General features: G+C 50.9%; 1 protein-coding gene across 1 annotated transcript in view; it reads left to right on the top strand.

Annotated features, from left to right (window-relative positions):
* Positions 1 to 10,372, top strand: part of EXOC3L2 (exocyst complex component 3 like 2) — a 19,366-nt gene that overhangs the window by 7,676 nt on the left and 1,318 nt on the right. Inside the window, exons 6-9 of the mRNA XM_003799505.3 lie at positions 181 to 316; positions 6,720 to 6,842; positions 7,192 to 7,347; positions 8,429 to 8,550. Coding sequence (XP_003799553.2) covers positions 181 to 316; positions 6,720 to 6,842; positions 7,192 to 7,347; positions 8,429 to 8,550 — 537 coding nt within the window. The remainder of the gene's footprint in view (positions 1 to 180; positions 317 to 6,719; positions 6,843 to 7,191; positions 7,348 to 8,428; positions 8,551 to 10,372) is intronic.

The raw sequence follows: 10,372 nt of genomic DNA, 5'->3' as shown, positions 1-10,372 counted from the left end.
AAAAAAAAAAAAAATCCTCCCTGACAGCCCAGCCTCTCAGCCTACTGGCCTTCTCCAGCTTCTCATCTTGACATTGTCGCACCCCACAAAATGGGGTCCACGCCATGAGGAAGGAGATAGGTTTAGGCAGTTGGGCTGAGACATTGGGTCCTTGACTTTTGGCTGCATTGATCCCCAAAGGGCTCTGGCTGAGCGCCTGGCCAGGGTGGGGCCCCCTGAAAGCGAGCCAGCCCGAGAAGCTTCAGCTAGTGCCCTGGACCGTGTGACCCGGCTGTGCCACCGTGTCCTGACTGACCTGCTGTTCCAGGAGCTACAGGTGAGTGAGGAAAGGGGCAGAGTGGTGGGTGGCCATAGTGCCCATGCCAGGACAGGGAAGCACCCCCTCCCACAGTTCCCTTCAGCCCATGACTCAGTTTTGGGAAGAGCCAGGGGTGGGGGTTATGGCCATGCCTGGGCTGTTTGGAAGGGCAGAAGGAGGGTACAGGAAGGAAGAAGTGGGAAGATGTAGCAAAGGGGAGAATAGAACCACCAGTGGGGCGGGGGGCTTAGGGTTTAGGTGGCGCTCCTCCCCACTGAGGTCTCCCAATACCTCCCAGGCTCTCCAAGACCCCCTTTTCTGGGCCCCTGTGCTTTCCCTGGTAGGTTCAAAGGCAGGTGAGAAAATGTGGGGAGGGAGGTAGGCATCCTGAGAGTGAGACTAAGAGGGGTGTGCCCCTGATTGGAACATAAATTCAATCTGTTTGGTCTTCAGACCACATCCCTTCTCTGCTCAGAATCCTCCCATGGCTTCCAGCTCACAAAGAGCAAAAACACAAATCCTCACTATGGCCCCCAAGGGCTGCATGGTCTGCCCCTTCTCCCCCTCAGCCTCATCTCCTACCCTTCTGCCCCTGCTCACCCCCCTCCAGCCATACCAGCCCCATGCTGTCCCTTAACACAGGAGGCACATTCCTGCCTCAGGGCCTTGGCACTTGCCCTTCCCTCTGCCTGGGATATGCTCTCTCTCTGATAGCCACGTTACTCTCTCTCCAGCTTTGCAAGTCTTTTTTTTTTTTTGACATAGTCTCCCTGGGTAGAGTGACATGGCGGTCAGGGCTCACAACAACCTCAAACTCTTGAGCTCAAGTGATCCTCTTGCCTCAGCCTCACCAGTAGCCCACCACAGGTGACCACCACAATGCCTAGTTGTTTTTTTTAGAGACAGGGCTCAGGCTGGTCTTCAACTCCTAAGCTCAGGTGATCTACCTGCCTCAGCTACCCAGAGTGTTAGAATTACCAGTGGGAGCCACCTTGCCAGGCCAGCTTTGCAACTCTTGACTCAAACATCACCTTCTCAGTGAAACCTTCTGTGATCACCCCATTTAGAATGAAGCCCTGGAGACCCCTCCTCCTGATTCCCTGCTGCATTTGTCCTCAAAGCACTTATTACCACCTGCTTTATCATTTGCTTTTTTGTTTGTTTGTTTGTTTGACTGGCCTCCTTCCATTGGAATGTTAGCTTCTCAAGGGCAGGAATTCATAGGAATGTTTCGAAAATAACTTTTTATTGTGGAAAATTTTAAACATACATACCCACAAGCAGGAGGACAGAATGACCCCTTCTGGATTCATCAGTCAGCTCCAGCAAATGTCAACTTCTGGCCAGTTGTGTTCCATCTTCCAGCCCCCACCTACCCTTCACTGTATTCTTTTAAAAATCTCTGACATCCTGTCATTTCATGTATTAGCACTTCAGCCTGTGTCTCCAAGAGATAAGGAATCTTTTATTTTTATTTTTGAAACAGAGTCTCACTTTGTCACCTTCAGTAGAGTGCTATTGGCATCATAGCTCACAGCAACCTCAAAACCTCGCTCAAGCGATTCGCTTGTCTCAGCCTCCCAAGTAGCTGGGACTATAGGCACCTACCACAATGCCTGGCTATTTTTTAGAGACAGGGTCTCGCTGTGGCTCAGGCTGGTCTTGAATCTGTGAGCTCAGACAATCCACTTGCCCCGGCTTCCCAAAGTGCTAGTATTAACAGGTCTGAGCCACCAGCCCAGCCAAGGAATCCTTTTAAACAAATGTAACAAAAGGTTATTTTCATCCATAACAAATGAGGCAGTAATTCCTTGATATCATCAGCTGTCAGACCACTGTTTAGAGTCCCTGAGCAGGTCATGATTATCTTGGGCAAAAAGTTTGGTTTTTCTCACTCTCTGCTATGTCCCCAGCATTTTCTAATGGATCTTAGTGATCCACCCAGGACTGGGCCCAAAGAAAGGGCTCAGAGGGCGTTTTTTGAATGACTAAATGAATAAATATGTAGATGAAAATGAGAAAATGGGGGAGTATGGTGATGCTGGGAAGAAGTTACAGCCTTTGTTTCAGGCTTGGCTGCACAGCCTCCCAGTAGGGGGCCCTTGGACAACTTGCTTGTCCTCTCAGGGTCTCTGTTTATGCATCTGGAAAGAGGACACAGGAATTCCAGGCTTCTCAGATGGCTCTAAAGACACAGTAGGATTTTGGCCATCCTGCTTAGCTCAGAGCCCAGCCCGCAGGTATTGGCCATTGCTCTCTTCATAAATGTACAGGCTTCACAGCACCAGTGAGCACATCTCTAGCACTCACTGTGCCAGCCAAGTATCAGCTCCTTTTTTTCTTACTATGATCCTGCAAGATGGGTCCTATAGTCAGGCCATTTATAGAGGAGGAAAATGAGGCCCAACAAGTGACAGAGCCCAGACAACAATCTGGCTCAAGTCTAGATTCTTTTTTTTTTTTTTTTTTTTTTTTGTAGAGACAGAGTTTTACTTTATCACCCACGGTAGAGTGTCGTGGCATCACACAGCTCACAGCAAACTCCAACTCCTGGACTTAGGTGATTCTCTTGCCTCAGCCTCCCGAGTAGCTGGGACTACAGCTGCCCGCCACAATGCACAGCTATTTTTTTTGTTGCAGTTTGGCCAGGGCCAGGTTTGAACCAGGTACCTTCTTCATATGGGGCTGGTGCCCTGCCCACTGACCCACAGGCGATGCCCCAAGTCCATATATATATATATATATATATTTTTTTTTTTTTTTTTGAGACAGAGCCTCAAGCTGTTGCCCTAGGTAGAGTGTTATGGCATCACAGCTCACAGCAACCTCCAGCTCCTGGGCTCAAGCGATTCTCCTGCCTCCACCTCCCAAGTAGCTGGAACCACAGGTGCCCACCAAAACACCTAGCTGTTTTTTGGTTGCAGCTGTCATTGTTGTTTGGTGGGCCCCCACTGGATTCGAACCCTCCAGCTCAGGTGTATGTTGCAGGTGCCTTAGCTGCTTGAGCCACAGGTGCTGAGCCTCAAGTCTAGATTCTTAATCTGTAAATCACTATGTACATTTTGAAAGAGACAGAGAGAGAAACAGAGAGAGACCAGTGTGGCATCGTGCTCACACCTGTAATCCTAGCACTCTGGGAGCCTGGGGTGGGTGGATTGCTTGAGCTCACAAGTTCGAGACCAGCCTGAGCAAGAGTGAGACCCTTATCTCTACTAAAAATAGAAAAACTAGCCCAGAATTGTGGTACACGCCTGTAGTCCAAGCTATTTGGGAGGCTGAGGCAAGAGGATTGCTTGAGCCCATGAGTTTGACATTGGTGTAAGCTGATGCCATGGCACTCTACTGAAGGTGACAAAACAAGACTCTGTCTTAAAAAAAGAAAGAAAGAAACAAACAAACAAACAAAATGAGAAAACAGGGCAGGTCAGGGAGAAAGGGAAGAAGCCAGAAGGGAGAGCTATCTGGGACAGAGACAGAGGGAGAGACATCAGAAAAATCTAGAGACGTGGAGAGACAGACCCAGCTGTGTGGGAAAGCCCATGTGAGCATGTGAGTGGCTGTGGGCTGGAGGGAGCATGTGTACACAGATGTACATGTGTGTGAGCATCAGGCAGGGTGCAGGCCTAGCAGAGTCCCCAGGGGCCGGGTTGCCTCATGCCTTGCTTTTCAACAGAAGCCCATAGGCTCCCATTTTGGGAGGTTCAGAAAACTGGGCTGCTGTTAGGATGAGGGAGTAGGAAGGGAGCCCTGGGGCCAAGTGGAATAGGAACTTGCTTTAGACCCCAGGGGACACCCAATCTCAACACCCACTCTCCCTGTGTCCACCCAGACTACACTGTCTTCTCCCAGCCCTCCAGGCTCCATCTCAGGGACAGACCCACTGCTCATCACACCTTCCCCCCAATTTCCCACCTGGATTATCCTCCCCCCACCCTTCTCACTCCCACTTTTCACGCCTTCCAACCTCCTCCCTAACTTCTGCCTCAGTCTCGCCTTCTCCCATCCATCTTGGTAAACTTGACCCTCTCCCTCCCTTGCTAGAACGTGCCATGGCTCCCCCATGCCCTCAGGAGAAAGCTAGGGCTTCTCACACAGCCAGGAAGCCCTGAGCACCCCAGCCATGTCTATCTAAGCAGCACCTCACTCCCTGTCACATGCCTGGGGTAAAAACCAGTGCAGGCTTCAGGGTCACGTCCCCCCACCACATACACACTTAGAAGGGCCCCAGCTTGGTTTAATGTTCTGCTGTTGCTGTCTTAAAGTTCTTTTTTTTTTTTTTTTGACAGGGAAAGAAATGTTTTTAATTATAAACTCAGTCAATTTGGCATACTTCAAAAAAAAATTTTTTTTTTCAGTTCAGTGCCTGTGGCTCAAGCGGCTAAGGTGCCAGCCACATACACCTGAGCTGGTGGGTTCAAATCCAGCCTGGGCCCGCCAAACAACAATGATGGCTGCAACCAAAAAATAGCCAGGTGTTGTGGTGGGTGCCTGTAGTCCCAGCTACTTGGGATGCCGAGGCAGGAGACTCACTTGAGCCCAGGAGTTGGAGGTTGCTGTGAGCTGTGATGCCACGGCACTCTATCCAGGGGGACAGCTTGAGGCTGTGTCTCAAAAAAAAAAAAATTTTATTTCCCCCGAGACAGAGCCACAAGCTGTTGCCCTGGGAAGAGTGCTATGGTATCACAGCTCACAGCAACCTCCAACTCCTGGGCTCAAGTAATTCTCTTGCCTCAGCCTCCCAAGTAGCTGGGACTACAGGCGCCTGTCACAGCGCCTGGGTATTTTTTGGTTGTAGTTGTCATTGTTTGTTTCGCAGGCACCCACCAGCTCTGGTGTATGTGGCTGGCACCTTAGCTGCTTGAGCTACAGGTGCCAAGCTGGCATATTTCAAATTTTTAACACTTTTTAAAATTTATCTGTAAAAAAGTTAGAAATTAACTTTTCTCAAAATCAGCAAATGGCAAATTTTCTTGAAAGTCACAGTCACCTATACAGGGCACCAGGGGAGAGGGGAGTGGCAGGACAGGTTCATGAGTTCCATCTAATACAGGATCTTGTCACAGATAGAGAGAAAAGGCAGCTTTCAAAAAAGGACTGTGGGCTGGGCAACTATAGCTCAAGCGGCTAAGGTGCCAGCCACATACACCAGAGCTGGTGGGTTTGAATCCAGCCCAGGCCTGCCAAACAACAATAACAACTACAACCAAAAAATAGCCGGGCATTGTGGCAGGCGCCTGCAGTCCCAGCTACTTGGGAGGCTAAGGCAAGAGAATCGCTTAAGCCCAGGAGTTGGAGGTTGCTGGGCTTGGAACAACTAAGCCAGCACCACAGTTGGAGCTGTGATGCCATGGCACTCTACTCTGTCTCAAAAAGAAAGAAAGAAAAGAAAAAAAAAGACTGTGCGGGTCAGTGCCTGTAGCTCAGCAGGTAGGGCACCAGCCGCATACACTAGAGCCATACACTGGAACTGGCGTGATTGAACCCAGACTACAGAAGCCCATCACAACGTCTGGATAGTTTTTCTATTTTTAGTAGAGATGGGTCTCACTCTTGCTCAGGCTGGTCTCTGAACTCCTGAGCTCAAGCAATCCATGTGCCTTGGCCTCCCAGGGTGTTAGGATCATAGGCATGAGCCACCACACCCAGGTAAAGTTTTTAAGGTTTTTTTTCTTTTTGAGACAGAAACCATGTCACCTTCACTAGAGTGCCATGTTGTCACAGCTTACAGCAACCTCAAACTCTTGGGCTTAAGCGATTCTTTTGCCTCAGCCTCCCAAGTAGCTGGGACTGCAGGGGCCCACCACAACACACGGCCATTTTTTTGTTGTAGTTGTCATTGTTGCTTGGCAGGCCTAGACTGGGTTCAAACCCACCAGTCCCAGTATATGTGGCCGACACCCTAGCCATTGAGCTATAGGTGCCAAGGCAAAGTTTTTAAGTTTTGAATGTGGGTCCCCTGTTTTCATTTTTCACTGGGCAGGGAGAATTATGCAGACAGTCTTGTCAGCCACACTGAGTCACTCTGGGCCTTCTTCACACTGGCTCTCCCTTCCCATTGAGCCACATACTGCCCCACCCCTCACCTGGGTAAGCATAGTCTTCAGGGGGCCTCAGCACAGGTGTCTCCTTCTCCAAGAAGCCTACCTGAGGCTGTGCTGAGTTGGGCATCCCCTTCTGGTTTCCTAACCCCCTGGGCTCCTCTGTCCCAGCCCTGTCAGCTGTGGGTCATCACTGCCTGGGGACAGGGTCTTTCTCCCGCTGTGACTGTGAGCTCCAAGAAGGCAGGGCCTCGGCCGTCACATCCCTGATATGTCCCCAGCACCATACCGCCCTGGTTCAGCATGGAACAGAGTTTTGGGAACTTATTCCTAAGTAAAGAGGGGTGGAAGGGAGAACTAGACTCCCTGCTCTGTCCCATCAGCCGTACTTCAACAAGCTGATGCGCCGGAAGTGGCTGAGCAGCCCTGAGGCACTGGATGGCATCGTGGGCACGCTGGGCGCTCAGGCCCTGGCCTTGCGCCGGATGCAGGACGAGCCTTACCAGGTGCACCTGCCTGAGGGTGGGCGCGGGGTGGGGAAGAGTAAAAGCGCTAGGGGAGACCCCCCCTTCCAGGCGGGTAGCTGCTCTCAAGGGGTGGAAGAGGCGCGCCCTGCCCGGAGTCTTAGTGCCCGCTGGAGTGTGAGGCCGGTGGAGGGGGGGCTCTGAGAGAGGAGCTTGGGAAATGAATGGAGAGAGGCTGGGGCACCTTTTGGGGACCGGTAGGAGTGGGTGCCCGGGGAAGGTATTATCGGGTAGGGAGAGGGCTGGGGCTGAGCGCCCTGTGGGAAGGGTTCCTGTTAGGTGCCCAGAGTGGGTGACTTACACCCCTCTTGTCTGGCTCCCATGCCCGCAGGCGCTGGTGGCCGAGCTGCACCGGCGAGCGCTGGTGGAGTACGTGCGGCCCCTGCTCCGCGGGCGCCTGCGCTGCAGGTCGGCGCGGACCCGCAACCGCGTGGCCGGGAGGCTCCGGGAGGACGCGGCGCAGCTGCAGAGGCTGTTCCGGCGCCTGGTCAGTGTGGGGCGGGCGGGGCTCCCAGAGGAGGCTTGGAGGATCCCGGGACTCAAAGGCGGGGGCAGGGCTTAGACTAAGATCCACATCACCCACCTTTTGGTCAATAGAAACAATTAACTCTGCTCTGTACTCTTTGCGCATAAAAATAGGCTTGCTTTCTGGGAGAGCTGGCCTCAGGGTGCCTTCCTCAACTGTGAAAGAATTGTGGTCCCTACTCACTGCTGGTAGGATCAGATCAGTTAATTCCTAAGTGCTTAGGACAGTACCTGGCACGGAAAACATAAATAGAAGTTAAATGCGACAGAAACTCTGAATCCTAACATTTCCAAGCCCAAGAATTTAAAACCATCAAATTTTATTTGTACTCAGTTGTATTCGGCAGTACTGGAAGGTCCCTGTTTAGTCGCTTTTCCAGGAGTTTCTAGCCTGCAGTCCTTGGGATTTTTTTGTTTGTTTTTTAATTTTGAAAGAGTTGTAGATTCACATGGAGATGTAAGAAAGAATGCAGAGGGCTCCGTTGTGCACTTTATCCAGTTTCCTCCCAATTGGAACATTTTGCAAACTTGGAAGAGGTTTTGAGGTGTGTCCTCTGAGTCCCAAAATTATCTGCAAAACAGGGAGTAGATTATACCATGTATTATTCTTCAAATCTGGCTATAGTCTTTTGTTTGTTTTTTGTTTTGTTTGAGACAGAGTCTCACTCTGTCTCCCTGGTTAGAGTACTGTGGCATCATAGCTCACAGCAACCTCAAACTCTTGGGCTTAAGCAATTCTCTTACCTAAGCCTCAGGAATAGCTGGACTAAAGGCTCCTGCCACAATAGCTGGCTAGTTTTTTCTATTTTTACTAGAGAAGTGGTCTTCTTGCTCTTGCTCTGAGCTCAGCTGATCCACCCTTCTCAGCCTCCCAAACAGCTAGGATAACAGGCATGAGCCACAGTCTGTTTTTTGGTAGGTTTTATAAACGGGAAAACTAAGGCCAGGAGGGACAGGAGCAGGGGAAGGTGGACCCAGGGATGGTGTGGTTTGGGAGGTGGCTGTTTGGGAGAGTATGTGAGCCCTCAGCCTTCTCTTTACAGGAGTCCCAGGCCTCATGGCTAGACGCTGTGGTGCCCCATTTGGCTGAAGTCTTGCAGCTGGAAGACACGCCCAGCATCCAGGTGGAGGTGGGGGTGCTGGTGCGTGACTACCCAGACATCAGGTGAGAGGCACAGCCGCCCTCCTGGCCACACCGCTGTCGCTGCCCGCCGAGGTCTCCTGGTGGCCTTGGCAGCCGTCCCTGTGTTTCCTGCCTCCTGGGTGAGGGAGGGAGGCAGCGAGCGTGTCTGACGGCCGTTTCCTGCTGGAACCAGGGCATTATTAATACGATTTCCCTCCTTCTCCTGCTGCCGCCGCCACCAGGGCTTGCAAACAAACAGGCGGTCACAGGAAGCCCAGGGCAGGGGGGGCGCGGGGCCGCCCGGCAGCAGGAAGGGCCAGCCCAGCAGGGAGCCACGGGGGACACGGGGACACACATGGGCACGCAGGGGACACGCATGGGCACGCGGGCACATACACGCACTTTGCTGCAGGCACAGGTGCCATACAGATACTAGTGGGCCCCTTCCTTTCTGTGTGGCCTTCTCTGAGCCTCAGTTTCCTCATCTTTTCCATAGGGATTCAGTACTCTCTTCAGAGGATTATTAGAGAACTTGTGATCATCATCGCCCACCACAGTTAACAATACCAGTTCTTGCTCCTTGAGTTATTTCAGACCTAAATAAGCAGCTATCATGTGTACTCTATAAGTAAGAGATAGAATTAAGGTCATTTTAGAAAATATATGCAAGTAACTCATCTGAGGCATGCAGAAATTAAATAGCTCCTTTTAGTGTCACAGCTAGCCAGTTAGTTGCAAAGTTGGGACTTAAACCCAGTCAGCAAAGTGGCTTCAAAGCCAGTGCACCAGACCAGCACACCACACCACCATCTATGAGTGTTGGGTGGTGGCAGTGGCAGCAGCAACCCTAGTTTGTTGTTAGAGCAGGCTGATATTCTATACTCTCAGAGATACAAAACATCACGAAAACAAGGACCGAGGCATAAGAGAGTTTGTGTTCCAGGATTAAGGGTAGGGGTTCTAGAACTCATTCCAGATGATCAGTTCTGGTTCTGGGGAATGGGATCTTGTTCTTAGGAAGGTACAGAGTCCTGGAGTCCCAAGGGGTCCCAGTAATCCTGCTGGGTTGGAATCCCTGAACTTGGGTCTCAAATCTCAGATCTGAACTTGAATCTAAAGCTAAGTTTGAGGTTCTCTAGCTGGGCTGGGAGGAGTGATTTGAAAGCTGAGTTTGGGGACTCTGTTTTGGAACTTGGTTGAGCTGGAAGGTTCTTGAGCCATGTTTTGGGTGAGTATTTTGGAGCTGTGGGGATTCTAAACCTGGCATGTGGGAAGATGAAGAACCTGAACATGGTAGGAAGACCCCAGAGCCCTGTTTGAAATGAGTATTCTTGATGTCAGGCTCAAGATCTTGAATTGAAATATGGTGCTGGTTCTGGAGTTGAGTTTTGGATCCATGATCTGGAGCTGAGGTGGGGGTGAAAGAACAAGTCCTAATGTGTTGGATTAGGGGCAAAGATTGTAGAATAGAGCTGGTTTGGGACATGAGGTTTCTGGCTGGAGGGAGGGTCCCTAAGGTGAGTTTTAGTCCTGGAGTGGAATTTTGGTGGAGCACCAAAATGGATGAGGACAAAGTGAGTGTTCCAAGATCAAATTTGGGGATGAAAGTTCTACAGTAGGTTCTAGGTTGAGAAGTTTTGGGTTGAATTGTGGGTGAGAGTTCCAGAACTGCAATGGCAGGCCTTGGGATGAGATAAGAGTTAGGGTAGGAATTTTGGCGAACACTTCTGGGTGAATCGAGTGATGCTTATGGGGCTGTCTGGAGTGAAAGTGAAGATGACATTAAGGATTTGCCGTAGAGCCCAGAGCTTCAATGGCCATGAGGGCACCAGGATGCAAGTGTAGGAGTCATCCAGGCTAAGAT

Source organism: Otolemur garnettii, unplaced genomic scaffold, assembly GCF_000181295.1.
Source record: "Otolemur garnettii isolate 467f Iridium unplaced genomic scaffold, OtoGar3 scaffold00152, whole genome shotgun sequence".
Lineage (NCBI taxonomy): Eukaryota > Metazoa > Chordata > Mammalia > Primates > Galagidae > Otolemur > Otolemur garnettii.
This window is presented reverse-complemented; position numbering and strand designations above follow the sequence as displayed.